The sequence below is a fragment of the Drosophila sechellia genome, chromosome 3R (assembly GCF_004382195.2).
Source record: "Drosophila sechellia strain sech25 chromosome 3R, ASM438219v1, whole genome shotgun sequence".
Lineage (NCBI taxonomy): Eukaryota > Metazoa > Arthropoda > Insecta > Diptera > Drosophilidae > Drosophila > Drosophila sechellia.
In genome coordinates this window covers 20,384,786-20,401,380 of record NC_045952.1, presented here as the reverse complement: position 1 = coordinate 20,401,380, position 16,595 = coordinate 20,384,786, and the positions used below count along the sequence as shown (strand labels likewise).

The window sequence follows — 16,595 nt, the reverse complement described above, 5'->3', positions numbered from 1 at the left end:
ATTGCTTGTGTTCCTCGTAAATATTTACCTTCATTTGACTTCACTCAAGCGGAAACAATTCAGTGTGCAATGAATTATCTTACTTTCGAGTAAATTTATTAAGCATGCAGTGGATATTTATCAAAGGAAAACAAACTGCTCATTGCAGATAAGTCAGGCAAATAAAAGCATATGCAAAATGCTACCGAAGAGAAAGGTGCAGTTAAATATAAGTGATTTTTTATTTAACAAAACTATGAAACATTAGCCTAAAATGTTAATATTATTTATTTCCAATCTCGATAAGAGATACTATACTTTTAGTCAGACTATATTCATAACAATATTCCAACATGATACTTTCTCTACCTCAAAACTTTTTTCAAAAACTCCCGCGCAAGTTTGCGGACCAAATAAAGTTAATTAGAAAATGACAGCGAAGCTTAGATACCAATGGGCTTCTGGTATTTTTCCAGTATAACCAGTTGCTTGATTCAAACTAACTTTCTTGAATAAAAATTGGGATTAAAACAGTAAGCTGCTGCGTGGTAATGCTTAAATTAAACTTTCAAACAATCTCTTTAATGAACACAGGTTGAATAATCAATTTTTAATTGGAGCGCCGCGAACCGACTCCAAGTTCCGAACCAATCCAGCAGTGCACCTGCAGCCCTGGAGTTCTAGTTCCCGGCGAACCGGTTCAGTTGCAACCAGTTCTTCGCCAATCAATTCCTCACGGGCCGTGTTTGTTTTAAGTTAAAATTAGTAAATTACCCAATGCAATCAGCTTGCCAGGCGATTCCGTGGTGCGCACCTAGACAATCGAGTGCTAATGCGATTCGTTGAAATGCCAAAAACCAGCGGCCGTTGAAAAATCGCTGCCAAATCGGTGGGTTTTCGTACATAAAACTATATGCGAATTGTTCGTGCCAGTGTGTGTGCGTGTGTGTGTGTGGTGTGAGTGTGGCGCCCTCTATGTGTGACTGATGAAGGGGGCGGTGTCGTTGATAAGGGGGCGTGGAACATGAGCAATGCAAATCCTTTAGACAAAGAATCAATTTGCCAATTGTGCGACACTCGAGAGTCTCAAAAGTCCTAAAAGCAGGGCCAAATGCACACACATAGTCAGTGAGTGAGTGTATGTGGGTGTGGGTGGGTGTGTTAGTGCGGGGTGCGGTGTTGGTGGGCGGTAAGGTCGTGTGGAAAGTGTCAAGGCATTTTACAACAGCGGCACACGAGCAAGGTAAAACCCTCGAGCCCGAATACTAAAACCGAGCCAAAAACACCGCGCCCCATGCGCAGCTCTGCATTAAACATGACTCCCAGAAAGTCCTTCGCGGGGATTCCCCGCAAATGCTCCGTCCCGCTCTCGCAGCCGCAACTCAGGTCTCCACTTTTCGTGTGTGCATCGTAAATTGTTGCACATTTAAATATTCATGCAGCCCGGGCAGAAAGCATAGCTTATATTTTTTACGATTACAATTTTGGTGCTTTACACGAATTTCGCACGGCGCCGGCGCACTTTACATCCATGCTCGCCATCTCTCTTGCACTCCTTCGCTCTCTTTCGCACTCTCTCGCTCTCTGGCTTTCTCCTTTCGGATTTTTGGAGTGCCATCAAAGTTTTGAAAAGTGTGTTCAAGTGCTGGACCAAAAGGCATAATAATAGTATGGCCAAGACAAAGGTAGTGCCTCTCCCCCCTCCCCTACCCCCACCGTCGCACTTTCCCCGCGAACATCCTTGGAATGAGACCCTCGAAAAGGACACATTCTGCAGGTCCTGCTGGCTTGTTTACCTTTTCAGCTGGCCATCATTTCCGTTGCAAAATTCACAACGCCCACTGTGCGGGATACTTCCTTCCTACCATTGGCACTTTCGACAGCATTTTGTGCATTTGTGGTGTGCGCTGCCTGTAATTGATTGGGGTTTACACCTGATACGAGTGTGATTGACATATCAAACAAGTTTCGGCTGGCCAATCTCATTTCCGTTGCGACACCGCAAACAGTGGACCCTCGAAAAGTGTTCCCATCACACAAGTGTCAACACACCCGCCCAACTTCACATTTTCATATTGATTGATTCAGATAGCATTATAAACTTAATTATGCTTTTAGTTTGTGAGTAAGATTCAAATGGATCAGTTACAAAATATTTAGGAATTTATTAGTTATTTGTTGCTTATTTTATTATAGTTCTATACAAATCGAAACAAATTTTTTGTATATATCTATAGAGCAGGTGCGTCATCTGCTTGACAGAATTCTCTGAAAGCTTCTTGACAGTTTCTTAATTAGACGCCAAATAAATCTGATTAGCGCCCTTCAACTAATGGAAAAACTCACCTCCACCATTTCCACTTGTTATATATTTCCAGCGCAAAATGCATTTTTAACATCAGCAGCTACGAAAACAGCAACAGCATTAGCGGCAACAACGAATCAACGATTACAGCAACAATACCATTAACAACAAATCATCAGAAGAAACCGAAGGAAAACGCTCAAAGTCTTGGAGTTGCTCACTGGCCGCTTAGTTTTTTGTTTATTTTTTATGTTCGTTTTTGGAGGGCAGTAGGCGACGGGCAAAAGGAGAAGGGAGAAGGGGGAAAAGGAAAAGCGCCGGACACGAAAAACAGGACACAACTCATCTATATTCGAAAAAGCAATTGAGTCGAGGCATCAATTCATCAATTATTCAAAATGACCGAAGACGAAATTCTCTTTGACGACGTCTACGAGCTGTGCGAGGTCATTGGCAAGTAAGTTTCGCCCCACCGGCTATATCTTTAGCCGATTCTGCTGCTGACAGCTGGCATCCATGGCCATTATCTCATTATGTATTATGTATCCGCCCCGTATGCCCATCCCAGCCACCCACAAGCCGTAAATCATGCAACTATTGGCCTGGGACGAAGCCAGCTCCCATCCATAAAAAACTTTCCCAAACGCCAAACTTTTGCATTATTCAAAAATGTTTGACCAAACATTTTCTGTGCTAGTTACTTTTGCTGTGATCATCATAGTTTAGCCAGAAGTTCATTCACAAAGCTGTCAATGTTATTAAGTTGAACTTTGTTTAACTTAGTTTCGTTGGAAAAATATTTTTCACTGATGTTGAAAATGTCCCATTAACATAGTTCAGAGGAGATCAAAATTGATTTACTATTCGGTATGGTTATCATGGTACTTCTCCAGGAACGGATGGGGTCTAAAGGCCGTCAGCTCCATGTCGCATACAGTGACAGTCGACAACTGTATGTTCTTTAACGACATTATTATTTGAATATAGCTTAGAAATAGTAGTACTGGTTCTAAAATAGTTCAAAAGTATATTCAATGAAGTGCGAGTCACTAAAGATGAAATTTTTTAATTTTTTCAATTTCTAATCTATAAACTATAAGCAAAATGACAACCTTGAATCGACATTGTTTTCCAAAATAATCTTGGTGACATAGTTCAATAAAAAATAATCACGCTCATAAAACAAGAAATCGTAGCTTTAAATTGACTAGGAATTTGTAAGAAAATTAAAATTTATTTGTAAAGTAATCATCAGTAATATTATGGCAAGCTTTTTTATTAAACCCCACGTTTGCAACTACAAAGAGAATAGTTTATTGAATTTCCTCTTTCTTAAGAATCTTGTTTGCTTTTAGACGCTCGGAAAATATAAATATTTTGCTTTTGTCGAAGCAAGATAAAATTTTATTCGCTCCCATTTAGACACAATCAACTTTCAATTGAAGTTTAATCCGAATTTATTTTCCCCCCTTCTTACAGAGGACCTTTCTCCATCGTAAGGCGATGCATACACAGGGAGTCCAATCAGCAGTTCGCCGTCAAAATCGTTGATGTGGCCAAGTTCACAGCGAGTCCTGGACTGAGCACAGCGGGTGAGCATTATATACACAATACACCTATATAGATGTATACACTCCACTTTTATTTTTGACGGCACAATGAGACGACCTTGTTCGATTTGGTCCCGGGCTACCGATTCCTGACTCCTCAAGAGCGCTCTGTGAATAAATTATAATTAAGCTGCTCAATTATTCAAAATTATGCCGCTACCACACGTGTAGCACGCCCCCAGGGCTGCCCGTTAGCCATCCCAAGACGCCAATTAAAAAGAAATGGCTCAAGTGCAAGGGCGCCAGGACCTGAGCCTGAATCAGGACATGGACACGAAATTGGACGTGGATGTGAATGTGGACGAGGAGCAGCCATCCGGCCATTGACTAAATGATACATGGCAGGCACATAAGTCAGCGCTAAGTCCATTAGTGCCACTGCCAGGTGGTGTAGAGGGTGGTGCTCCCCACGTGCCCCATTCCAATGTCAACTAATTGCCGCTATTTGCCCCAACCTCTCTCAATCTGAACTCACGCCCCCATTCTCTGCATATTTTTTTCTTGCAGATCTGAAGCGCGAGGCCACAATATGTCACATGTTAAAGCATCCGCACATTGTGGAGCTGCTGGAGACGTACAGTTCCGAGGGAATGCTTTACATGGTCTTCGAGTTGTAAGTTGTCAGATTCGGTGGTGTCCTTGTGCCCATCGCTAATGTCCTTTCGCTTTGCACTCTTGCAGCATGGAGGGCTCCGACTTGTGCTTCGAGGTTGTGCGGCGTGCTGTTGCCGGTTTTGTCTACAGCGAGGCGGTTGCTTGGTGAGAATAGAGCGGCATTGCCACAATGCCACAATCTGCGTTTGTTTTGGGCCAAAAGGGAGTAAATTATTAATTATAATTAATTAAAGGACGTGCCCGGCAGTAATTTGATTTGAACAAACCCAATTTAGTTGTCTATTCGAGAGATTAACATCCAAGATAATTTATAAGAGTAATTAAACGTGTGCTATTTAAACACAAGTAACAAGTAATGGAATAAATCAAATTAAGCGAGGCTACTTCTATTTTATACTTATATATGGCTTCTGTATATAAGTATTCCCAATTAAGTAGATGCCCAAAACAAGCGCAAATGAAATCAAATGAGGAACACTAAATATTAACCCATCCTCTCTTCTAGTCACTATATGCGGCAAATCCTGGAGGCACTGCGCTATTGTCACGAGAACGACATACTGCACAGGGATGTGCGTCCCGCCTGCGCTCTCCTCGCCACCGTCGACAACTCGGCGCCGGTGAAACTTGGCGGCTTCGGATCGGCCATTCAGTTGCCCGGCACCCGGGAAACCATAGAAACACACGGACGGGTAGGATGTCCGCATTATATGGCGCCAGAGGTGGTGACCAGGCGGCTTTACGGCAAAGGCTGCGATGTTTGGGGTGCCGGAGTGATGCTGCACGTCCTGCTTTCGGGCAGATTGCCCTTCCTGGGATCCGGAGTGAGGTTGCAACAGTCAATAGCTCGCGGTCGGTTATCGGTAGGTGGAGTCTCGAATGCTAGACTATTCTCAGCTTTTAAAGATAACATTTAATTGATAAACAATTTCTTTTTAGTTTGAAGCACCGGAGTGGAAATCAATCTCGGCGAACGCCAAGGACTTAGTCATGAAAATGCTGGCCGCCAATCCACATCACAGACTCTCCATCACCGAGGTGCTGGATCATCCATGGATACGGGACCGTGACAAACTACAGCGCACTCACCTGGCGGACACGGTGGAGGAATTGAAGCGCTACAATGCTCGGCGCAAGCTAAAGGGTGCTGTGCAGGCCATTGCAGGAGGCACCAACATGGATCCGCTATACGCCACCGATGCGGACAGTTAGTATTTATTTGCAAAGTCCGATATTTCTTTCAAACCAATCGGAAAGTACTCATTTTACTTCGGTTACTGAATCGTACAGTAGTACATATAGAAATTCTATAATACATTAAATTCCTTAACGCATTGGTTTCTCCTTTGCTCTTGTGAAATTATTCGAAGTTTAACTGAACAACATAATCACATCAATTTATTTAATGTCTGAAGCTGAAAATTTAATTTGGTTATAACACTGCAGACGTCATCATGCAATAAGCCTATAGATTATACACATTCAATTATGTCGGAATCTGTTCATATGTTATTCCTTTCATTGCAGTGCCCATAACCGGCGCCACGGACGAGTGGGCCGACGAGGAGGCGGGCATTGAGGCAGTGCAGCGCATCTTGGACTGTCTGGACGACATATACTCGCTGCAGGACGCACACGTTGACGCCGATGTGCTGCGGGACATGCTGCGCGACAACAGGCTGCACCAGTTTCTCCAGCTATTCGACAGGATCGCAGCGACAGTGGTGACCAGCAACGGCAGAGCACCGGCTGCCGAGGCCGTAGGCCGATGTCGCGATGTCCTGGAGCTGCTCTCATCGACGTCCGGTGGCAACTCACTGGGCGGCAAGTATGCCAAGGACGAGCTGTTGCAGCTACTGGCCGCCCCCCACATGCAGGTGAGTGGCAAGCTGGGATGACAAGGAGCGCCCTGCCTTTCTTGTTTACTCTTACTCTGTTGGGCATTTTGTGGCAAGCTGTATTTTGCAATTTTCTGGCAATCACCGGGCTTTCTGGTTCTCTTTGTTCGCCTCTGTGGTCATATCAATCTGTGGTCCACTCGAGCCGCCCAATTCGCTTTGGCTTAAGCTTAAACAAATTTGAAATGTATTTAGTGCGGGCAAACACGGCGGCGATGAAGTAAGAGCCTGGATCTCAGCCATCACTCGCAGGACTCGCTCGCAGACAGAGTCACTAATCCTTTGCTTAAACAGAGACTCATGCCAACGGCGTTCAGTGCTGTACATGCACATAAATACACTTCGGCAAATAATTGTATATAAGTAAGAGGAAATAATGAATGTATTCAACAGATCATTTATCAGGCACAGCAAGGTTGATAAAACTACGAGTTTAAAGCCTTCAATTCCAAGCTGCTGTAGAGAATGTTTTATTATGAACTTGTGTCTGCACAAGGAATTGTCTGATTGTTATTTTGAAATATATATTTTTTAAGTGTAAGCACATATAGCAGCTAATGCAACCAAATACAAACAGTTTAATCAGAATAAACCGAAATGAATTTCGGACGTAGTCAGGCCACAACAACAGCTAAAGCAACATCAGCAGCAGAAGCAGAATCAGCATCAGAAACGCCAGCAGCATCAAAAGGAGCAAGGGAAACAGGAGCTGGGGCAACAACATCCGCACCCTGCTGGCTCCCGGGCTCAGTTACCATTTTCCCGCCCGAGGGCTTTCTGCGCTGAAAAGTATGCTACGAGTACACGGCTCAAGTGCCATCGTTGTTCCGACTACGTCGGCATATGGCCATCCGCCTTCACTCCTTCAATCCCTCACTGATCCACTCTCCCACTTCACTCGGCAGCTGCGAAAAGGGCACAAAAACATTTAACGATAGCGAAACAAAAAATAAATAAGCAAAAAACGGACAGGGGCTTACTTTTTGTTTCGACGAAACCTTAAATATCCTTACGTCCCGATATAGGACCATAAAAGATTATTAAAATTTCTGTGGGGACCTTGGCTGGAATTCAATTGCTGCGTTATTGGATACTAGTAATATTGCTAATGGATGCTATAATGCCTGAAAAACTGGTTGCATAAGCAGAGCTTGGGGAATACTTTGCAACTAAAGATGTGTTTAAACGAAACAAAAAAATATGGAACACGAGATTCCTGAATTGACTGGGTAACCCGAAGGGTTTCATTAGAATTTACGATCATTGAGAAAGTCCTGTAAGGAAATAAGCTGCTTTTAACCATTTAAGAATGCCCATTTTAGTTCAGTTCCAGTACAAACAAGCAGATACAATCTCTGAAAGCAGTGAAATAACAATGATTAGTCAGACAAACATAACTATGTATTTCCCATTCAAATGCAGGTATTTCCTGGATGAAACCCTCTGTACCAACTTAGTCCGCAGATGAACTGCACCCATCAAAGTGAGCTTTAATGTGGCCCAGTCAAAGAACTTGAAAAGGACAACTCTGAGGAGTGTTTATGTGCGCAAGGATTCATCCTGCCGAGTATCCAATTATTTGCCAGACTCGGCCTAAGCTCCTCATTGGTTTACCCCCGTCATGTTAGCCGTGTCTTCCTGTTCCAGGGCATAAGGACTACCTCCCATCCAGGAATCGTTGGACGGGTTGGATGGTTAGCTGGTCTGGTTCGTTGGGCGTCTGGGTTTCTGTGGGCGAGCGGCACTGCTTGTGTGTGATACGGACGCAATGCTATAACATAACTCTGTGCCATCCACTGTCGTTAATTGCTCCTTGAAGCAGACTACACTTTTTGCGCCGACTGCTGTGTGCTGCTCCTACTGATTTTCCTCCTTTTATTTATTTTGCGCCTCTCGTGCCTCGGACTCGGCTATATCCGTCCGTCCGTCTGTCTGTCTGTCCTTCCGCCTGTTTGTCTGTCTTTTTTGTGTGTGACGCAAGCCCAGTCTCATTTTCATAAATCCGAGCAATCTGCAAAAAAAAAGGAAAAAACGAGCCCAAAGAATGAAAGAATAGTGGGCATTAAAAAAATATGAACAACTGCAGGAAAACGCAGGCCAACGATGAAAGCAATGAACGAATGTGTTAATGCTATATACACAGCTCAGCGGGCGGCGTCGAAGGGGGTGGTTAGTTGTAGGGTGGAGGGGGAGGGGTGATGCCCCAAGGGGATGGGGGTAGCTGGGATGCTGTCCAGGGCTGCAGTGCCACCAACAATGCCAATGTCCAAGTGAAAGCTGCAAAAGCTGAGGCTCTCTCTTTCATCTCTCCGTCTCTCTCACCATCTGCAAATTGCAGCAAACTGCAGTTCTGGCCTCTCTCTTTCTTCGAATCTCGCCATCTCTTTCGTCTTGACCCAGTGGATGGTGGCAGTAATGGCAAAGGTACATTCGTTACTTTGACATTTGTAACCATATATCGTCGGGATCAAAGTGGTTCGAAAGGCTTCACTTTGACCTTTTATAGTTGCATATTTGTAATATATACACTATTTTAAATGAAGAAGTATGTGCAATCAAAACAAAAATTTATTTAATATAAACTAAATTGCTTTCTAGCTGAAAATATAACCAATTAAATGAGATATGAGGTTGATAGATGCTTTATGATTAGTACCTATACCTGGTACTATATGGATAGGTGTTAGGTTCTATACTGCGGTACTGGAAAATGCAGGCCCAGTACCTAACCGCAGTGGCAGTTGAAAAATTCCACGGCCATATGCCAACACTGTTGGCCAAGTTGCAACAACGGAGCACTCGTGATTGACTTAAACAAAAAGCGCGCACCCGAGATTTTAGTTTAGTTTGCGGCGCAGTCGCCGCTGGGGAACGTCGGCGGATTTATTCGACTCGGATTTATTTGCCACTTGCCCGCTGATGTGTGAAAATGGCGCCTAACGAGGCGCCACACCCCACACCCACTCTCCGGAGAATTGTGGCCGAAAACCTTCGTCAAGTTGTGCCGCTCAGTTGAGAGTTGGAGTTGTGGCGTTTCGCGGCGATTGAGTTTGAGTTCTAGTTCAAGCCGTGAGTCTATTTCTCAAGAGGATGCACCCCCCGTCATCCCGCTTGACCCAATTAACAGGACGCTTACCCGGACCCGGCTGAAAGCCCCGGAGTGTGTGTTTGTCTGTGTGTGTGTGTGTGAGCGTTCGTGAGTGTGCCAATTACGCGCGCGAGTTTCCGCCGTAACCTCCGTCACGAAAAAAGCCAAATAAACAAAAAAAAAAAACCAAGAAAATAATAGAAGGAAAGGAGGCAGAAGCAGCAGGCGACAGCCCACGTGTTTGCCGGCAAAATCCACATGGGAGCAATTGACAAAATGGCAACCGCCAGCCGGATGCGGATGCGGATACGGATAGGGATACGGATCCGGGATCCCAGGGACTGGGCTGCTCCCTGGCGCTGGGGACGCGCTCATAAATTGGCAGCACAAGAAAATACTGCAGCCCCGCCTGTCAGCCGCCCATAACTCAATTTAAATTCAAATGTATTGTGCCAGCCAGCAGCAACCAAAAATAAAAAAAAATAGAGAAGAAGAAACTTCAATGTCTTGTCAAGGCACACAAATAATCAAATTATAAATTGATAAAAGCCACCAAGTTTTCGGTGGCGGTCGGTGCCTTCATCATCCGAATGGAGCCGGGCGAGGATGTGTGCTGCTGTTGCCGCTGCTGCGAAAATCTGTCCGCGGCAACGGACACCACCTGCCTGGAGCACCAGTATCCGCTGCAGCCCAACCAGGAGCACCTCGAGATTTTCCAGTGGATCGGACTGGAGACCGCCGAACTGCTGCCCGCATATATAACGCGCTACTACAACAATCTGCATCATCAGGTAAATCGGCTTGTTAAGCGAAAGGCAATGGCGATATCATCGCAGGGGATTATGAATATATATATATATACATATATGTATGTAGAGTAATGGTTATGGTTATGCATGTGGCAGGAGTGGGTGGTGGGCAATGCACAGTGGAGTTGGCCTTTCATTTAAGTTGCGGCCAAAGTTTGATTAAATTTTGTTTACTGTTTTTGTGCGGTCTGCAAGTGAAAATGCCCGCTGAAGTGGGTGGGGGGAAAACTAGGAGAGCTCCACCCGCATGATGCGTTGGAAAACTGACGATTATGTGGGAGATGGGCTGCTAGACCACTTAATTACTTTTCAATTTAAATCAAATTAATGTAATGTGGCAATTTGGGCGTATATGTGTAGTTAGAGTGTGGATATGTTTGGTAACTATTACGCCATCGTTTGACCAATCATCAACAATTAACTAGAAAAGTCTGCTAATTAATTTGAAATTAAAAGAAAGCAGGCTAGGATTAATCACAATACATGCCGATGGAAAGATGTTTGTTAAACTATAAATTATCGTGGCACCCTTGAATATTTCGATTTAAATTTATTGACAATGCTTGGATAACTAAACACCAAACTAATTAAATCCAAGTGCATTAATTAACGTCAATGATTTATGCCGGATGTTATAATTACATATTTCAAATTACCTTTGGCGTGTATACGTGTAAACAAATAAATTTAATAACGACAATGACTAATTCCAGCAAAACGTTATTTCCGAATAAAAAAACGGATTCAATAAAAAATTGATTAGAGCTGATTATGAATTCAAATCGAAAATGTTGTTTTCACTTTTTTTTTGTACGTTTCAATAAACTTACGCGTTTCACTTAAGCGATGAAAGCAACAATGTGAGTGCTAATCCCATTGGGTGCAAAGTTTCTAGTCTAGCAACAGCATTAAACTTGCCACATTGCGATCTAGCAACTCTCATCCTTAAGTAAGACTTCATGGAACATAAAACGCTTCGTTTCGCCAGCCTTTGTTTATTGTCCTTTCCCCAGTGGACACTCATTTAATATTGGCCAATTGCAGTGGCAAAATCAATTTGCCAAATGGCAAGCGAATTTGCATTTTTGTGTGCCACACACACATCCTATCCCATTTTGGCTCGATTTCTGGTATGCCATCAGCATTATTACAACGGTCGTTTTACCTTTGACTTGATTCTGATTTGCACGGAATGCGGATACGGATATACACAGAAGGCACTACTACGGATGTCTGTCTGTATGTGTGCGGTGTTTGTGCACGTGTTCATCTTTCCCCCAGTGTGTTAGTGTCCTAGTACGTGTGCGATGGTGTGTGTGTGTGTGTGGGTTAGTTGACAACTAAACGTGTCAACGAGGCTAAGCAAGCAAACTGTCAGGAGCAGTAGTTACAGGACCAGATGCAGGGAGGATGTCCTGCCCTCCACTTTACCTGGCCCACTGACACATTAGGGTTACTCTTTTGGCTGCACAACACACATAAATGTCGCCAGCCACGCCCCCAAGCCCCCCGATGGTAGCCCCCAAAATTGCAGCTCTGTAACTGCCATCATCCTTGTTATTGTTATTGCCATTGTTGCTGCTGTGTTGCAGCCAAATTTGTTGCCACTTCGATGAGATGACAAATTCGTGCCAAATTGCTTTCACTCTTTTCATCCACTGAAACAAAAAGTCAGCAAATTTTAGATCGATTTTTTAAAAATATATACTTAATACTTATTATTTTTCAACTTTCATTCAAAGTGCATTCGATTCTTAAGCAGTATTTCAAATGCTGAATCAGAAATGTGTTTTGTGTGTGCTAAATGCTGCTAGTAGGAGTGTCCAGTGCACCTGGTACCCTTTTGGACGCTTTCAGCCCCCGGCGCTTCCATTTTCCATTGGCGTGTTGCTGGCAGCGCAACACAAAACGTTGGCGACAGCAGCAAGTTAATAGTTTATGGCCAGGATGCGATTACACGGGCTCCATTTTTCGAATGGGCCTTGACCTACACTGCCTGTGGTGGAACCTTGGGCCCAAATGAATTCGGACCGAAAATCACTCGACATAACATAACGCTGGGCGATGGGTGGGTGGTGGCTTTTCCGAGGTGCAATCTGTCGGATAGTCAGAGATAGTGGGTTGGTGCTTTATTTTGCATTAATTAAAAGCCCGTTATGCAGCGCGTTAAGCTCGCATGATGGCTGCTGTGCGTTCTTGTCCTTGCGAATCAATCGATTGTCTGAATTGCATTCTTTGCACTGCGAGGCTGAAAAGATGCCGCTGCAGCACTCGAATGCCCTGCAAAAAGAAACGTATTCTGATTTTCATCGTTGGTTTGTAGTGCAGGCAAAAGCTGACATAATTAATTTTTAAGAACATCGTGTTGCCCTTTTAAGTTCGCTTCCAATGATCCCAGCGGCGTTTAGTTAAGTGGACAAATATTTCAAGACTATCAAATGTCTTATTAAAACTGAAATGACTTTCGGGAAACTTATGGTAGGAGCTGGCAGTACAGTCAATGTATTTAGCTGCCATGGAAACAATTGTCCTGGCAGGGTATTCCCATTTTCAATCTGCAAGCACAGGTCTCCGTCTCCGTTCTTGTCCTTTCCCCCACATTCTGCCCCCCCTTCTTCGACCCCGCACAGTCGGTTGGCCTGCTATTCACAACAAGCGCTCCATAAATATTTGCTGTGCCTCAGCACAGATTCATAACTCATAAAGGGGCTGTCTCTCCGACTGTCTGTCCATTTGTCCCCCGCTGCTGCCCCACTCGTCCTGCCATTCTGCGTCCTTTCTCTGTGTTTGCCTGGCCCCAATGGATAGCTGGGGCCTTACCACATGTAATTAGGTTGCGGTTTTCCACCTTCTGCCGCTTCTGCCACTGCTGCGTCTTCCTCTTTTGGCAATGGATCCTTTTGCCACACGCCCGCATCCTCTTTGGCAAGTGTCTGAGTGTCTTGGTGATTGTGTGCCAGGATTCTAGGGTGAGCCGCTATCGGAGGTAATTAGGAACACTGTACACATTGCTCTTCCTATGCGCCACCGAAATATAGTCGAATATTACCCACCATTTTCGTACGCATCACGTTTTAATACACGGTAAAATCAGAATTCACCATGTCATGTCTAAAAACTTTAATTAAAGAAAGCTCGGCAAGTTTTCAAACCAGCAAAATTTCATTAAAACTTTATATTTTAAAATTACTAGAGACTTTCAGAAGAATTTCCGCCATTTTTATTTCCGTCACAAAACCGCAAAAAAAGAAAAATTTCGGCATTCTTATATTCATTAAAATCAATTTGAACCTGAAAAAATATTACGCATACGACACGTAAGTCAGGTTTTTACATACAAAAAAGGACAACACTGCGTATGAGTGATAAACTTTGAAAGCAAGTGCTGTTATGAGTTTTTTATGACTTACTTACACCAAAAGTGCTGTTTTTATAACCTTAAATTACACACGAAAGCCCGGGTCCACCCTGCTGTTCACAATACACCTATTTTGGCCAAGTTTTTTGGCCACCGCTCACCAATCTGCAGCTGCAGCGTGCTGATGAAACGCTGATGTTGCTCTTGCTGCTGATGATGATGATCATCATCATGATGCAGAAACGGATGAAGTTGATGCTGATGATGACGCCAGCGTTGACGTTGGCAATGATTGGGTTAACGACTACGTGGCGCAGACATTGTGCCATAAATTACGAATATTTGCACGCTCGCCACGTTGTGCGTTAGCCGAAAAGGCGGTGGCAGAGCACACTGGCCTAGCTGGCCAATTAGTGTGCTCTAAAACGATGGATACCATTTTAGATAGGCTTTTAATTAAGATTTGAAGCATGTTATGACCATTCGATGAACCACGTTGCTTATTAATAATATTTTCAATGCATCGGAAATGTTTTTAAACATGTAGAAGTGAACAATAAACTATAACTGAAATATTTATACTTAGAGAAATTACCTCTGAAGTAGTTTCCAATTTAAATTTAAATCAAAACGATACATAAATGGCTTTAGACCACTGTGCAGCAGCAAATTCGTCTGCGATTGCCAATGAGTGAGGAATGTGGCTGCCAGACAGAGACGACTACTGCGCATGTCTGCAGCTGCAGTTGGCGTCGCGGTCGGCTTCGCTGCCAGCATCCTGCATCCCACAACAGATTCAGCAAGAAGCACAGAAGTCAGGCCACCAAGTCAGCGAACACTAGTTGTCGCGCTCGCACACAGGAAATTGATTGGGGGCAGCGGACTGCATTCAGCTGAAAGCCAAAAAGAGAGAGCGAGAGCAAGGCCAGGCCAGGAGAGCAAGGACAAGCAGTGCGGAGCAAAAGAGAGCGAGAGCAAGGACAGGACAGAGAGCTTCAACTGGATGCTGACAGGACTCGAGGATTCAGTCTATAATTGTGCACCTTGCTGACTGGTTCTGTGCCAGTTTAACGCGAGCCCTTGCCTGGACAGCACGGGTATACAGTAGCAGCAGCATCCGCAGCAGCAGTAGCCGCAGCAGCAGCATCAGCAAGCAGCGCCCGCAGCAGCACACACACGCACAACGGCTGCACACGAAAAAAACGCACACACGCACACACTCCAGTGAGTTGCCATACGGCGCAGCGAAATGCAAAAACTAGGAAAATAGCAAAAGAAAAAGTCGAGAAAAACGTAAGACAGCGAGCAAACTAAAGTTTTGGATAGCCGAAAAAAAGCGATAGAAACTTTTTAATTGCAAGCAGTGCACACTTTCGTTACCCAACAAAGTTGCGCGCAAAAAAATGTAGGCAACATAAAAAGTGTAAAGGCAAAAGCATTGATTTTCACAAGGAAAATTCTCACACAGATTTTCACCAGAGTGGAAAAAAAAATAAGTGTGCGTGGTCGTTTTGGCGACTTTTTTTCGCAGCCTCTCTGGTTTCCTGCGAATTTTTTTCATACTGTCCGATCCGGTCAGCTTCTGGCCTTCTTTGGCCCCCGCTCCCTCTCTCCGCTCTTGGTGTGTATGTGTGGGAGTTTCTGATTTCTCTCTTTCGAGAGAGGCTGGTCCCGCTGACGCTCTCTTGGAGAAGCAACAACCGCAACAAGGATAAGGCAGCGACGCCAGCAGAGAAACCATTTCGACCGCATTGCCAAATCGATTTGCTAGAAACGATTATCAATGATTTCACGAACGCGCCACCAAAATTCACTCCTCAATTGAATTAAATGAATCGCATTTCGCCTACGTTTATCTGTGTGCGTGATTTCGCCTGTCTATGTGTGTGTGTGTGCTGATGTATGCGTTGTAAATCAAATCAAATCGGTGCAGAACAAAAACTAATTTAAATTAATTTATCCCGAAAAAAAACTACAGCCAGTGCAAGCAAAAAGCTAAATAAATTAAAACAATAAAAAACCAAAAATATGTACTCCTTAATTCATTAAAGCAGAAGAACCCCTGAAAACACAGACTACACAACGAGTTAGATACGCACAACAACAACATTTCGTTGCAGTAAGTACTAACATAAAAAAGAGCGTAGAACACCTGAACGAAAATCCACCCGCCACCCACCCACCTGCAAACTTGGAATTCCTCAACAAACTGAAGTTCGCTTCACTTCACTTTGCCACTCAGCACAGCCCCGCCCCCGTTTCATCATCCCCTCGCCATCCTATGCCATTTCCGTTTGCCTTATCAAAAATGTGTATATATACACAAAGACTGGGAAAAGCGGGGAAAAAGGGGAGAAGCCAAAGAGAAGCTGCAAGAGAATTCAAACTACAGTGGTCGCGTGGAAATTAGAATTTTCATTTACTCCAGTTCAGTACTTCTGCTCGAGTCGAAGATCCTAGATTTGAATATTTACCTGCGAAGGCAGGTTGGTTTATTTTGATTGAAAACAGAGTTTAAGATGGGCCAATATTGTCATACAAAACATATGCTATGAGCTTAATGCTGTTGAGAGGATGAAGCGAAATCGCTGCTTGTTTGCTCTTGAATACTGAAATGACTTCATCCGGCTAAACATTGATTTTAGCCATAAATAAGCCAAGAAATACTTGATTTGCGGTCTTAATTGAATTGATTGGTAAATCAAAATATTCAAGGAGCACTCGAATCACTGCCAATTAAAGCTAAACGTATGAAGCGACCACTGTGCTTGAAAATTCGTGCGATTTTTATTTGCCCTGTTTTTCCTATTCATTTTTCCCTGTTTCCACTTGGAAATTCATCAGCACCGCATCTCTTTGCCAGCGAGTAGCAAGTGCAGCTCAGTGGTTTAGACGAAGTCCTCCATTTCCCCACAGGTCCTTGGTCCTCAGGA

The 16,595-nt window shown here is 44.0% G+C and overlaps 1 protein-coding gene across 4 annotated transcripts in view; it reads left to right on the top strand.

The window, feature by feature from the left end:
- Positions 1-679: 679 nt before the first annotated feature.
- Positions 680-16,595, top strand: part of LOC6607335 (peripheral plasma membrane protein CASK) — a 39,284-nt gene continuing 23,368 nt past the window's right edge. For 3 of the 4 annotated variants that reach the window (XM_032722664.1, XM_032722663.1, XM_032722665.1), the window contains exons 1-8: positions 680-868; positions 2,358-2,741; positions 3,764-3,876; positions 4,402-4,507; positions 4,576-4,653; positions 5,015-5,372; positions 5,449-5,716; positions 6,037-6,386. In XM_032722664.1, coding sequence (XP_032578555.1) covers positions 2,683-2,741; positions 3,764-3,876; positions 4,402-4,507; positions 4,576-4,653; positions 5,015-5,372; positions 5,449-5,716; positions 6,037-6,386 — 1,332 coding nt within the window. In that variant the 5' untranslated portion in view covers positions 680-868; positions 2,358-2,682. Of the gene's footprint in view, positions 869-2,357; positions 2,742-3,763; positions 3,877-4,401; positions 4,508-4,575; positions 4,654-5,014; positions 5,373-5,448; positions 5,717-6,036; positions 6,387-14,738; positions 14,760-15,640; positions 15,782-16,595 lie in introns of those variants that run through there. The other variant, XM_002032072.2, reaches the window with a different exon arrangement.